This window comes from Cucurbitaria berberidis (assembly GCF_010015615.1).
Source record: "Cucurbitaria berberidis CBS 394.84 unplaced genomic scaffold K460scaffold_4, whole genome shotgun sequence".
In the NCBI taxonomy this organism is placed as follows: Eukaryota; Fungi; Ascomycota; class Dothideomycetes; order Pleosporales; family Cucurbitariaceae; genus Cucurbitaria; species Cucurbitaria berberidis.
This window is the reverse complement of record NW_024468938.1, coordinates 4,568,537-4,582,728: the sequence shown is the minus strand read 5'-3', so window position 1 is coordinate 4,582,728 and position 14,192 is coordinate 4,568,537. Positions and strand designations below refer to the sequence as shown.

Here is a 14,192-nt window from a genome sequence, read left to right as displayed (position 1 = left end):
TCCTGACTGAGTGGTGAGACGCAAAGACGAGCGTGTATGTTGATAGCTAAGCAGCGCGCCCAAGACTCGACTATCTGCCGCTGTTTTTCGTAAATGCTCACTGCGCGTCGAATGCCCTGTGTTTGGGTTGGTTACGTATGTCGACAGCTTTCAACATCACCAAGCTGGGGAGGGTGCGGCGTCCCAGCATCGCCTATTGGTGGGGAACAGGCAACATTAGCTCCCCAGGCCAGGTACCACAGCGACAACACCGGTTCCCGCCATGTCCATTCTCCACGTATCGCGGCCATAGCCAGTCATGGCGCCGGTAGTGCTTTTGAACAATGGCAGAAGCAGCTTCCCCGTCGCAATTGACGACCCGCCCGCCGCCGCAGCATGGCCCTTATATCCTCCGCAAGCTTGTATCCGACCTGCCGCTGTCCGCTGACGGCTCCTCCGCCCATGTGCGCATAACATGTGTCGAAGTATCGAGTACGTATCTGGAAACAGCATCTATCATGTATCTGGTCCTTCTGGCTAATCGACTTCAGACGGCAACCTCTATGTTGGTACTTCGGCCGCCGAAATCCTCCACTTCGTCCTACTACCCCCCGAGCCCAATGACCCCTCTGAAGAGCCTACAGCCATAATCGCCTCAAGACTCAACCCTCCGCATAGCGACAGCACGGGACCCGGTGTGCAGCAGATCTTACTGCTGCCCAAAATCAACAAAGCATGCGTTCTATGCAACAACACCCTCTCAATCTACTCGCTTCCTGAGCTGAGCCCCGACTCCTCCTTCAAGCCAATATCATGCCTATGGGTTGGCGGAGTGGACCTGAATGAAGAAGAGGACGGCTCCGCTGGAGATGGCGTAGTGGTCGTCATCGGATTGAAGAAGAGGCTGCGACTCGTTCAGATATCCGAAAACTCTCCGCCTCGAGCCCTCAAAGCGATCGAGTATGGCGGCTGTCTGGTATCTGTTCGACGAGACACATTCTCATGTGCCGCTGATGCGCACTCTTATGCGCTGCTGGACGTCGTGCACCAGCAGAAGATTGGTCTGTTTCCGATATCGTCATTGGATCCAGACGTCGGTGACGTGGGTGGAGCTGCTGAGACCCTCGCAAGCGTATCACAACCGCCTTCAAGAAGCGCTTCTTCGGCAAGTATGCTGCCCCGAGGTCAAGATGAACAGCGTGGTCATAGTCGGAGCACAAGCTTGAATGTTCTGGGCTTCGGGGGTCCCCCGTCTAGGACATCTAGTCCTGCACAAAGATATGGATTCGACGTACCTGAATCACTTTCGAGAGATATGTCACCCGCGCCAGCACGATCTCCTGCTCGACCACTCAAGCGCGGAGAGCTGCCGGAGAGAGCATCTAGCCACACTCGAAGCGGCGCCGCCTCGCCGGACAAGCCTTTGCCGCCGCATCCAGAGGATGCCACACCTCAGGTCGAAGAACCTCCACCGTCACAACCACCACCGTTTGTTCCCCTTAGACCACATATTGCGTCACCGACTCCCAACGAATTCTTACTCACTGTCGGAACTACACCCTCTGAGCCAGGTGTTGGTATGTTTGTAAATCTAGACGGCGACATGTGCAGAGGGAGCATCCAATTCAGCAGTTACCCAGATGTCATAGTTGTGGATGGTTCAGGCATAGACTTATCAGCATCGATGGGCCCAGACATGGACGCCGATGAAGGCTATGTCCTAGCTGTTGTTCATCGAGAAGACGGTGAGGAGACTTCGTATGGTGTTGAGATTCAGCGATGGGACGTGGACCCTGGAGACGGCGAAACCGAGAAAGAGTGGCTAAATCTCACCTCGCTAGGCGTTACAACACGAGACGACGGCACTCACATATCAGCACCCTTGGGTATGCGCACTGTTGTGCAACCCTACGAACTCGTTCTACCTGAGATCGGGTCGAAACTATCAATACAGCGGTTACAGCTTGCTCCGTCAGCAGATGCAGCACAGGAGGCCACCCAAACGCTAACCTCTCAAGCGAGGGCGGACCGCGAATTCACTGAGCGCCTATCTAAGCTACAGGCACAGACCGTCATCTGGGCTGGGGATCAAATTTGGTGGACCGTCCGAAACCCGTTGGTGACTCGCTTAGATTCCCGTATCGAAGAAGCACAGTACACTCGAACTGGAGGCGGAACGCGGATTCAGCCTAATCGGAGTCTCTTGGAGAGAATCCTTGGAGATATACGCGGACAAGAGCCACGTAACGAATCGGAATACCTCAGTCTTATTTACATTCGTCAAAAGGCGTCGCTATTGCTCTTCATGGACGTGATTCTACGCACCAAGACCAACATCATCATCTTTGAGAACGAAAAGCGCATTACAGAGCAAGCCCTCGTTGAGGGCGAAATGGACCCACGAGTTGTGCTGAGTCTACTACCGACCTTGAATCAGGAGGTGGTGCAAGGGCCAGAGGGAATCCAAATATCAGGTGGCATTACGACACTTGTCGAACAATTCTTGCAGCAGAATGATCTCTCGGCCATGCCCACCAACGTTAATGGACCATTCGGCGACAATCTGCTTCGTTTCGTGAAGAGATATCTTCAGTTCTGGAAGCGGAAGAAGGGTATGGCAAGTGTAACAAATGATCCGTATGTTTTCCGCACAGTCGACGCTGCCCTGCTACACATTCTACTGCTTTTGGACCAAAATAGTCCCAAGGGAGCCTCGAGTCCAGGAACCCACCGAACGGAACTCAATGAATTAGTGGACAAAGAAGTAGAATGCTTTGAACGCGCCGTTGAGTTGCTGGAAAAGTTCAAGCGGCTATTCTTGCTTAGCCGCTTATATCAAAGTAATTGCAAAGCGTCAGTGAAAGCAGCCAAGGTGCTTGCGACCTGGAGACGAATTGTGGAGGGCGAAGAAGACAGAGGCGGTGAGCTCGTGGATGGGGAGCAGAGAGTGCGAGAATATCTGGCAAGAATCCGAGATCCTTCGCTCGTTGAAGAGTACGGTGCGTGGTTAGCGAATCGCAATCCTAAACTGGGCGTTCAGATCTTTGCGGACGATCAGAGTAGAGTCAAGTTCGAGCCTACACGAGCTGTTGCTTTACTTAGGGAGAAAGCTCCGGGTGCGGTCAAAGAGTACTTGGAATATCTCGTCTTTGGCAAGAAGGTATGTCTGCCCAAAACATTGACTCTATTCCAACCGCTGATACCGAATGTAGCACACGCAATATGTCAATGAGCTTATTGCATATTACCTCGATACCGTCATCACCGAACTCGAAAATCACCCCGAATCGCGAGATACGCTCTCACAGACTTATGAAACATACCGCATCCTCCAGCCCCCTAAACCCACATACCACTCCTTCATCACCGACAACGCCGTCCCAGCTGAGTGGTGGCAAGCCCGACTTCGCCTACTACAACTTCTTGGAGATAACCGGCCCGCTACATCATCCTACGATGTTAGAGCGATTTTGGAAAGGCTCCAGCCGTATGAGCAGGAGTTGGTGCCTGAGATGATCATCCTGAACGGGAGGCAGGAGAGACATCAAGAGGCGTTGAAGTTACTCACACATGGCCTTGGTGACTTCAACACAGCGATCTCATACTGTCTATATGGCTACAGCTCCATCTTCCGCCCCATAACTACGGGCAATCTTCCCGTCCCGCAGTCCGAACACCCTAGTCACGAGGAGCAGTCACGCCTCCTCAACTACCTTTTGCAGGAATTCCTACACATTGACGACCTGTCACAGCGTGTTGAGCGGACGGGCGAACTTCTGGAGCGATTTGGAGGGTGGTTCGAAATTGCGGACGTACTCAGTACGCTTCCAGATGGGTGGAGCGTAGACGTTTTCTCGGGATACTTGATCAATAGCCTGAGGAGGTTGGTGCGGGAGAAGGCGGAGAGCAGCATTGTGAGAGCGCTTAGTGATGCGCAGAATAGTCAAATGAGTAATGAGTTGGTAGAAAAGAAGGAGGGGCTAGGGCCGAGTTTCGAGAGAGTGGCATGAGGAATCAGATAGATGGAATCATGGCGCGAGAAGGAGCACATGGTATATGATGTACATAATGCAATAATTCACAATCGACAGGCCTATCCCGTAATGCGTTCCTGACAATATAAGGGAGATAACGACTTCACCCACTTTGTTCACTTCGATTACCATTACTCCGCTGCATCTTAGTTGTTCTCTTGGAAGATTTAATAGCATCACGAACATCCCGCCTCAAATTACCTCCCCAGGTCAGCAATAGCGCGTAGATGCGTTTTCTTTTTTTCTTGGTTCTGTCAAGTGTGTGGTTGGACCTGCCTTGATCTTGTCTTGGCAGTTCGGCTTGTATACCTGACGAGCCACGACCACCTATCCAACAACACCAGCGACAGTCACTCCACTCACTTTTCATTCCCGAAACTCTCTGTCTTTTGTCACGACTACTGAAATTTATCGCCACATTGAGAACGATAAGATGCAGCGTCGCATGGTGGGTAGTAGCAATTTTTGCTCGCTGTGCTGGGAAGGCGCTAACGGAACGGCAGCTCACGAAAGAGGAAGAAGCCTCGGCGGGAGGCGAAGACATGGAAGTGCGCCGCGAGGACCAAGAGAAGATCAATCGATTTAGCTCGCTGCATCAAAAAGAGGAGATACTTGAAGAAGAATTAAAGACGAAAATCGTATGTATTCACAAATCACTTTGTAAGCACTAGCTTTGACTGACAGTTGCGCATAGAAGGAGAAGGAAGACCTCGAAGAGATCTCGATGGAGCTGGAGCTCGTTGATGAGGAGGAGAAAGTACCGTAAGTATAGCTTATCATTTCTCATAGTGGTCTAGGCGCTCCGATGCGCTGCCGAGTACATGCTGAGGTGAGATACAGATACAAGGTTGGGGACTGTTTCGTCTCATTACCGCAACCACAGGTCCTTGAATTGCTTGAGGCATCAACAGGGACTATCGATGGCGAGGTAGATGCGCTCAAGTCGAAGCTTGAGGGTGTCCAAGAAGAGATGGGCGAGCTAAAGAAGGCGTTGTACGGGCGTTTCGGTCGCAGTATCAACCTCGAGACTTAGAGCTCCTGCGATGATACAGCATCGGTGTTCGGATTTCGGATTATGTGGCATCGAGATCTCTCACAGAATAACCAAATCGACTACTCAGTTCATCTCCAAGTCACTTTTCGACTCAATGCATTTACCGGGCAGAGTTGTCTACTGCTGTTTGGCGACTTGAACGGATTGTTTCGTCTCGCCTGTTTTCAGCTGAACGAAGATTAATTTATAAAACAGCGCGTTCAGTTACACCGCAACTCATCACCAGTTGCAGCCACTGATGACGCTTCGGAATGCCGTTCGGAGTCAATATCGGACTACGCCCGACAGCACCATGTCTGTCGTGCAGCCGCACCGCACCTGTCACGCCTTCTTTTAGCAAATAACCGGCTCCTCAAGTTCAAAGAGGCACGCTAAGTCCACGTCAATGATTCGCATCATCCTCTTCTAGTATGGAGGCGACGCTATTTAGCCCGCCCTTGGATATCTAAGCAGAACCGCGGGGTTAGCACCTCATTCCAAACCCTTCATTCACAACTCGCTCTTCATTTCTTCGTATGCATGTTCTACTAATCTCTTTCATTCCAAAGTTTGAGCCGAAGTTCCTGACAAATTAGCGAGTGCGTCATCGGCACAATGGAAAGCGCGGATTTAGAGAGGACTTATTCCCGGGAGCAGCAACGGCTGGGCCCTGGTCAAGAGGTCATCACCACCCCAGTGGCGCTCGTGCGGAGTGTCACATCCAGGAGCCAGAGAATTCGGAGTAAGTATATGGCAAATTATTTGCTGTTATCAGAATCGTTGAGAGAATGGTATAGCCGCAGAGCAAAGCTGTCGTACAGACCGGATACAAAGCCTTAAGAAGGATGGCGACATACCTTTAGACTTTGAGAAAGAAGACGAGATCGAGAAAATAGCATCGCCGACGCCGTCCACGCTAGACTCGCCATCGAGAGCAGGATCCAGCTCAGATACGTCAAGCAGACAGGATGATGGATCGCAAGAACGACGCATCCTTCGATTCGAAGATGGAGACCCCGAGAATCCGGACAACTGGAGTCGTGTAAGTGACCTCGGCTGCCCCTAATATGTATGGTAATAGGCTTATTGTGTTCACAGTGGAAAAAGATATACGCCCTCTTTGTTGCGATCATGAGCGGTAAGCACATAACTACCCTTTCCAACCTAGATGCTAAGACATGTTATAGTCATGAACAGCACCATGAACTCTTCGTAAGTCGTCTCACCAATCCAAAACGATTCAACCCTCCAAGCTTAGTTTCTACAGTCTAGCAGCCGGAGCAGTAGCACCCATGTCGCGCCACTTCAACCAGTACAATGAGTATATGCTAATCCTCCCAACATCCATGTACCTCGTTGGTTACGTGTGCGGCCCGATGATCTGGGGTCCAATGTCCGAATCCTACGGTCGCAAGGGCGTTATGATATACTCTTTCGCAATGCTCACCATCTTCTCCATCGCATCTGCCGTGGCGCCGAATTTCGCTGCGTTGGTAGTTTTCAGGTTACTGGTAGGCATCGGAGGGAGTTGCGCCATTAGTGTTGTTGGAGGGATTTGTGCCGATGTCTATCATAATCCTGTTAGTCGGGGCAGGAGCATGGCGATATTCATGGTAAGTCCTTCCATCAGTCTGGCCACGTACCGTGCGATCTAACACCCCTTGTAGGCATCAACAATGTTCGGTCCCATCCTAGGACCCCCAGCCGCTGGCTTCATATCCGTCGTGTCCTGGAGCTGGGCCTTTTGGGTTGGTGCCATCTTCGCCGGCGCGTCCTGGCCCTTGTTCTTCTTCTTCCCTGAAACCTACGGACCTACCATTCTTAAGCGCCGCGCGATACGGTTACGCAAAGAGACTGGGGATGAAAGCATCGTTGCGCCCCTGGAGTTGGAGAAGACAGATATTAATCACATTGTGACTGTGGTCTTGACTAGGCCGCTGAGAATGATTTTCTTCGAGCCATTGGTGCTGTTTACATGTTTATATTTGAGCTATGCTTGTAAGTTTTATTTCCGGTTAACAAAATGATGTCGTTGGGGAAAAGAAAGAAGTAGAGTTAACGTGACACTATAGATGCGATATTCTATATCTATCTCCAGTCATATCCCATCATCTTTTCGGGGATCTACCACTTCAACGCTGGCGAAACAGGTTTAACCTTCCTGCCTATCGGGGTCGGCGCTGCAATCGTATGTATAATTCTCATACAGATGCTAGACCTAAACTAACGTGTTTGTCTTTGCGTACAGTCCGCGGCCATGTACCTCTCCTGGGACTCGATTTTCGCGCGCGCCCAGCGCACAAACAAGCCTTGGTCCCAAAGTGAAGAAATGCACCGCCTCCCGCTTGCCTGCATAGCCGGCCCCTTCTTTGTAATATCTTCCTTCTGGCTCGGCTGGACCGCAAAAGAAAGCATACACTGGATCGTTCCTGCGCTCGCCGGGATCCTCTTCGGCATGGGATATCTGTGCCTCTTCATGGCTCTCTTGAACTACCTCGTCGATGCGTATGAAGTTTTTGCCGCATCCGCCATGGCAGCCGGATCGCTTTCGCGTTCTTCGTTTGGTGCAGTGCTGCCGTTCGCTGCCAAACCAATGTACAGAGCCCTGGGAGTAGCGTGGGCGACTAGTTTGCTGGGCTTCTTCAGTCTGGTGCTGTGTGTAGTGCCCTTTGTGTTTTTGAGGTTTGGGGCCAAGATGAAGGAACGGAGTAAGTTTTGCCAGTATCTAAAAGCAAAGAAAGAGGAAGAGCTTGAGAGGAGGGAGAAGGAGAGGAGGGGGCAACGGGAGAAGGAAGTTAGGGTCGAGCCATATGAGATGAAGGGGAAGGAGCATGTGTAGAGTAGATCGGGTTAGATAAGACGAAGTTCAGGCAAGCCAAGTTGAGACTACGAGGTAGCTAGGTGGAGTGAATTGTGACTGTGTCCCAACGCCTCGCCCCGCCTCGTCTACATAGTTTTTGCTCTCTCTCTCTTTTCAAGCAAGACAGCTAATCCTACAATGCTCACGACAGTACTCGCCAGCCGCAACCTCACACGCGCACCTGTTGTGGCAAGCCGTAGTGACCGGACTACAATTCTGTGATTGACTAAATAACTTGGTCTGCAAAACGAAAACTGTCTCAGGTGTTGGCACTAAGGGGCCAGAGTTGATTTACCTTCTTGCAAGTGATGACTCGGGCGTTGCAGTCTAGGCAGTCGCGGCTGAGCATGTTGTTGGGGTGTTCATTGGCGAGGGGCGTACATGTGCCGAGGAAGGCGAAGGCTAGGAAGAGGAATGAAGGGGTGCTGAATTGCATGGTAAAGGTAAGAGTGAGGGTGGCTAGTATTCAAAATTGGCGGGAGGATAGGAAGTAGAGAAAGCGGGCGGCAGTGTTTATATAGGCATGAAAGCATTTTCCATGGTTGTTGCGTGTAAACTTGAGAATAGACAAAGGAGCCCCTATCATAGGGCGGACAAGCTCCTACAATCACGGAAGGAGACATTTCTGCAGGAGATCTGCTTGACCTTCATATGGTTTATATTAAATGGTAATTCCTGGAAGTAAGCGTGCTAACCTGTTCCAAATTTCGATAGACCCGCGTAGTCAGCTACCCCGAGTCTGCGCTCCTTGCATACTAATCTAGAAGAATCTATTTTCCCGACGACTGCTCCTGAAACCCTGGCTGTACTTGAAGAGCAGTTCTACCCCCTAGTTGCGTTACTGGGCGAATACGTAAGAATAACAACATGTAATGCGCTCATATATCCTCTAGAATATACCCTGTTCTCTTCTCTGGCTCCGACTTGACGACCCAACTGTGTAGAACAATCTCATGCCATTGCACTCTCTCGCCATTCTGAGTTCGAAACACAGGCTCTCTCTCGACTACGAATTCCTTCCCCTTCCGTGCCCCAATCCGAGGCAAGAGGAACCTGAATGAAACCCAATACAAAACGCAGCAAGCAAGCAAGACCCACGAGAGTAGGCCAGTCATCATTGAAGGCACCACCAACCCCGCCTTGAGCTGAGCTCGGTAGGCCAGTCATATACCAGGGAAGTCCGGGGATGATGTCACGAACATCCATGTCGGAGGTGCGAAACGGAGGGATCCAAACCGCAACGAGAGGAAAGCCATTGGTGATAGCGTAGACAAAAGCTGCCGTTAAGCTCAACCACGAAGGCAGAGGCGATTTGGCGGCCCAGTTGGTGAAGAAGCGAAGATAAAGCATGCCGACCGCCATGATGAAGCTAGGGACCACATCGACGAGATAGACATAGAGGTTTGCGAGGATCCTGTATGCAGACGACGGCTTCAGTGGCCACGTGATGAGAATCAACAACACGGCGCAGAGCCAGTGAAGAAACAAGGCGCCGATGGGAGTTGGCTCGGGCTGGTTGAACTCATCTTTGTTCCGATAGCGTTGGAACAGGGTGCGATTTTCGCCGAAGAATTTGGCAAAGGGAATCACTCCTTCTTTGGCTATCTCTTGCTTTACTCTGGACAGTGTGAATGTCATGCCGAGAATGTTGCCGAAGCTGCTGATAGTGGTGAAGGTGACTAGAATCTTGGCCGCATACTTTACGCCCACAACGTTGGTTAGAAAGGCAAGCGCTACATCTGCTGCTTGAAGCTGTTGCTCTTTCGTGACAACAATCATCTGGTAGTGCGTGTTAGAGATGTTTTGATCATAGGCCAAGTAAACGTAATAGATCACTTACATAGCTCAGATTGACTAGCATGTACAGCACACATATCATCCCGACAGCAATTATGATGCCTCTAACAAAGTTCTTTCGCGGTCTGTCGATCTCGCAGAGAACCTGATGTCTGGTAAGTCTTTGGCTTGCCAGCGGACAGAATGACTTACGTAGTTGGCTTGATTGTATCCACTATATGCGTAGAAGACAGCCAAGATGCCTTGAGTATAGCTGTCAATGTTCGAATGGGCGTGCGAAAAAGATTTCGAGATGTTCAAGTTCTCTTCCGCATGATTCGTATTGGCGACTCCACTTAGAACGCAGATGGCCATGACGGGGAAAGTACATAGGATCGCGACTTTTACCACAACAATGATGTTATTGAGCAAAATTCCGCCACGGCGAGTGAACGCATGCAAGAAGCATGGAATCGATACAGTCAGTATCGCTAGGCCTCGTGCAGCGGCATCCTTTCCTGCACCGCGATCAGTGCCTTGTCCGCCAATGACGTCGTCGCCGAAAGAGAGAGCGTTGGCTGCACTCGATGCTAGCAAAACGTAGTTGACAGCGTAGAACGATAGGACGAAGAACTTCGGTCGCTTTATGAGGTAGTTGACCTAACCACTGGTAAGCTACGCCTGCAGAATGGACTCGCAAGCCTTACATAATTCAAATCCCCTCCGTTACGGACTACTGGTTCAACCTTCCCATTGATCAGATGTCGAGGTGTTGTTAGCCCGAACTCAATGTAGAGGACTGTGCCGGCAGATGCAGAGAGCGCTCCGAAGGCCCAGAACAGAAGCGTAATGCCTACGCTTTCTGTTGCTTGTATCGCTGTCCAAGGAGTGCGAAATATCCCTGTGCCTAAAGAGATATCTCAGTAGGTGTTCTTTTGATATTCAGCGATACGTACCAATTACTTGCTGTAGAATGAAGGCCACTACAGAGAATAGTCCGAGGGGATGTCTGGTGTTCTTTGTGGCAACGTGATCTCTGTCTGTCAATGCCTCCAGATACCGGCGATCCTCTTCATCTAGATTGAGACTGCTGTCGGATGACTTTATACTGCTTGAGTCGTCCATTGTACGAAGTCGCATTCAAACTCTACGTTCTTGAAGATGTAGATTATTGATGAGCTACTTTTAACCGACCATGTGCAGACAGTCTGGCTTTAATATTTTGAATAGGTAAGCACGGGCCGTGCTGCGAAAGCTTCCCTGAGCCGTGCAGGGCTCCCACCACTCAACCTGCTATGCCACCTCCTTCACGTCTGCAGGAAGAACACATCCAAAGATTATGGCTTGCGGGGCTATTGCCCGTCAGAAAGCAGGTCTGTTCCGTGGAGCCTGCGAGTTGAAGGACGCTCGTTTTCTGAAACGTGAAGTCTGCATTATGTTCGGAATAGGCCATCATGGCCGGCCACTCTGCATGGAGGCGTAAGGCTGAGGCATCCATTGGGGGCTGTGGATTACCCACGAAACACCGCCCCCAGATAAGCAGAGAAAAGGAGATTGAAAAACAGCCGTGCATTTATGAATCTATGATAATGTTCACAGGCTGACGTCGCTGTACTGCTCATCCTTTAAGGAGCGGACGTCTCGTGGCCGCCTGGGTGCTCTGGCGACGACCAGACCAGAATCACCGTTGACATGCCACTCGACCTCGGCATCGTGGGGTTGGTAGGTTCAGCGATCAAACTGTCTTGGAGCATATATGAGAAAGGTTTTACCAAGGAGAAGTCATTGCGTTCGTCTGCTTGAACCCCACAATGTTTGTCTACTAACCTTATCCGCCTAGCGCAACGTTACCTTGAGTTTGGCGACGCGCTCTTTCGACTCCACTCGAACCTCACCACCATCGCATCTATCGTAGAGACAGCGAATGGCAGCTTAGAGGCCGACACAATCAGCGCCTTTGGTCCTAAAATATACGATACAACATCGCTTACAGAGATCATTGGCAATTTTCGATTGACGCTGGAAGAGTGTCGTCAATTGCTCAACGATGATGACAAGTTCCGTCAAAAGAATGGGTTCATCACTAATATCATCTACAACATCAACATCGACCCCCAAATCGTACGATTGACCGAGCGATTGGCTTTTCACAGTACCAAAATTGGTCTTGTGCTTGACCCTTTCAATATTCACGTACAAACCCAGTTGAGGAACTTGCACAAAGAGCAACATCAAGACATCGCAGAGTTACTACAAGAGCTGAAACACCTGCTCATATCCGGGCGAGATCCAGTCAGTGAGACACCGGTTCTGCACATCAAACGAGATCTTGAGGTTCCCACTGAGCTTTGCGAGCGATTCACATTGGAGTCGCAACGACGCCTTTCGTCAACCTCGTCAACCTCTTCAGCCAACGATGCCACAGTCCATGAGGCGCAAATTTCGGTCAAGGATGGGCTGGAGGCCTTCTTCTACCACTTCAATGGTATTTCACAAGACGGGGATTCCATGTCGTATCTACGTCTTATGAAGAGCATTTGGATCATGGACAAGATCCGAGGGAGTCACGATTGGACCAAGATCCAACGCATCAACCCAGGGGGTCTTTACGATAGATGCGTTAGGGAGATGGATAGACGACTAAGAGCCGAATGCAGCCGAGTTGCTAGCCGTCAGGTTGCGCGTTCCAGGTTGTCAATTATCCTCCAACTTCCAGAAGAAGCATTCGCGATCTGGCCAAGAGCGGAGCCCATCAAGGATCAATCGCAAACCTCGCATCTAGGCGTTCTTCTGGATATCCCAGTCTTGCCTGACTCGAAGTCGCACACACTCCGTGTGGTGAGAAACGTCGACGGAACTTTAGGGATTGAGGATACGACTATCACCAGCACGGAGTCTACTGGCACGGTGTCCAGTGAACGGATCGTTCAAAAGCTCAATATTGATTTGAACAGGGCGTACTTCGTTCCCATATACGCCAGCCCAGGAGAGCCAGGCTCGAATCCACCCTCATGCACGGTGAAGTTGCAAAGCTCACGAGACGGAATCAACGGCGTCACGCCGGAATTCAAATCAACAAGCGACCTGTTCAAACTGCAGCACCTGATCACTGGATATCGATGTGTGAAGCAAAGGTTTGTTTGACTAGTCTTCTATTCTGAACCAGTACTCACTGCGCGTAATAGGAAAAACATCACGGTAACATCGTTGATCAAGGGACAGGAATATCCTAGTCAGTGTAATAGTACGAAACCAACACCACGGAGAACGCCTCCTGTTCTAGCGGAGGTGGGCAATCTCCAGCTCTGGCAGAAAGTACCATACGAGAGGCGCCGCTCAACACGAGACGAACGCTATGAGCCAGGACGATCGGGCTCGGATACATCCAGCCCAGACCCATCCAGCAGCAGTAGCAGCAAGTCCCTTTCCGCACCAAGCATCATAAGCACCATGTCCGGCGCCCACACGCACCAAATCTCCCTAGGCTCCTCCCGCAACGCCATAGAACTAACCCAACCCGCACCCCCGCTCCTCGTCCTCTTCCTCAAACCGTCCGCCGCAACAGACCCCCTATCCTTCCTCGTAATCGAACTCGACGAGCGTACAAAGATCGAGCCAAACAGCTGCGACTGCCGCAGCAGTACGAAACGATCCTGCGCAATCAGCGTCCTCGAGCGCGCGCGCAATACGCCCCTGCTTGCCCGCCGCTTCTACGCCCGCAACGGCCTGAAGAGCTGGAATCTAGCTGCCGTCGGCGAGCACTGGGCTGAGGCGCAGTCCCCCGGGGAGAAATCTGTCGTGGTACGCGACATGTACTGGCTTGGGATTGCGTTTCAGAGCGAGGCGGAGCGGGTGGGGTTTAATGCTAATGTAGCGGATCTTGTGCGTATGTTTGCTGCGCGCATGGAGGATTATCAGAAGGATTTGAAGACTGTTAGGGGCACGCATATCGTTTCGCGGGCTGCTTGATCTTATCTTGTCATTGTGCTCTATTCCCCTGATGTAATTTTTCTCCTTCTTTCCGTTGAGCATCATATGTGTTGTATTTGTATAGTATAGTGTAGGCAAGACTAGGTCACTTGTCGTTTCGGTTTCGTTGGATAGGTAATTCACTGTTCTCTAGGATACGAGTATTAGGGGGACTGTATATTCGAAGCCACTTTATTATTCATTATTAGCTACTGAACAGCTGTGTTCTTCAACTATCTTTTAAAGATTGAACAGAATTAATAAAAAGTAGCGAAACTCAAAGACTAGAGGCATAAAGATAATGTTCAAAAATGTAGATTGAGGCCGATACAGACAAAGCAACGACATTGAAGTTAGCAATACACCCACAAAGCCTAGTCAGCAACACCACGGCAGAGACATTCGATGATTTGCAATTTCTTTACATTTGGTGCGACTAAAGTACGAAGGCGATACTGTATGATACAAGGCAAGCAAGAATACCCATCCGCTCACTATGCCATCAAACCTATGAAACCCATCATGTCAATTTCACTGCCAA

At 50.5% G+C, this 14,192-nt stretch overlaps 5 protein-coding genes across 5 annotated transcripts; 4 read left to right on the top strand and 1 right to left on the bottom strand.

Moving 5' to 3' along the window:
* The first annotated feature begins 239 nt into the window (after window positions 1-239).
* K460DRAFT_343648 (uncharacterized protein) lies at window positions 240-4,120 on the top strand. Its single transcript, XM_040931226.1, has 3 exons — window positions 240-471; window positions 531-3,139; window positions 3,192-4,120. Exons 1-3 carry the CDS (start codon window positions 324-326, stop codon window positions 3,987-3,989), a joined length of 3,555 nt encoding a protein of 1,184 aa, XP_040786922.1. The 5' UTR covers window positions 240-323; the 3' UTR covers window positions 3,990-4,120.
* Window positions 4,121-4,356: 236 nt separating this feature from the next.
* Window positions 4,357-5,175, top strand: K460DRAFT_419282 (Prefoldin, subunit 4). Its single transcript, XM_040937998.1, has 4 exons — window positions 4,357-4,461; window positions 4,517-4,651; window positions 4,708-4,775; window positions 4,854-5,175. The coding sequence occupies exons 1-4, from the start codon at window positions 4,447-4,449 to the stop codon at window positions 5,044-5,046; spliced, it is 411 nt and encodes a 136-aa protein (XP_040786921.1). The 5' UTR covers window positions 4,357-4,446; the 3' UTR covers window positions 5,047-5,175.
* A 486-nt stretch (window positions 5,176-5,661) lies between these two features.
* K460DRAFT_379317 (MFS general substrate transporter) lies at window positions 5,662-7,885 on the top strand (the record flags this gene model as incomplete). Its single annotated transcript, XM_040935155.1, has 8 exons — window positions 5,662-5,788; window positions 5,832-6,088; window positions 6,145-6,184; window positions 6,234-6,258; window positions 6,314-6,659; window positions 6,714-7,044; window positions 7,119-7,234; window positions 7,295-7,885. 8 exons carry the CDS (start codon window positions 5,662-5,664, stop codon window positions 7,883-7,885), a joined length of 1,833 nt encoding a protein of 610 aa, XP_040786920.1.
* Window positions 7,886-8,784: 899 nt separating this feature from the next.
* On the bottom strand, window positions 8,785-10,064 carry K460DRAFT_343641 (uncharacterized protein; the record flags this gene model as incomplete). The annotated part of the gene is made up of 4 exons (XM_040931225.1): window positions 9,896-10,064; window positions 9,747-9,848; window positions 9,107-9,685; window positions 8,785-9,045 (listed from the first exon to the last, which is right to left on the bottom strand). Exons 1-4 carry the CDS (start codon window positions 10,055-10,057, stop codon window positions 8,785-8,787), a joined length of 1,104 nt encoding a protein of 367 aa, XP_040786919.1. The 5' UTR covers window positions 10,058-10,064.
* A 1,310-nt stretch (window positions 10,065-11,374) lies between these two features.
* Window positions 11,375-13,651, top strand: K460DRAFT_357965 (uncharacterized protein; the record flags this gene model as incomplete). Its single annotated transcript, XM_040932074.1, has 3 exons — window positions 11,375-11,471; window positions 11,523-12,816; window positions 12,868-13,651. The coding sequence occupies 3 exons, from the start codon at window positions 11,375-11,377 to the stop codon at window positions 13,649-13,651; spliced, it is 2,175 nt and encodes a 724-aa protein (XP_040786918.1).
* Between the last annotated feature and the right edge of the window lie 541 nt (window positions 13,652-14,192).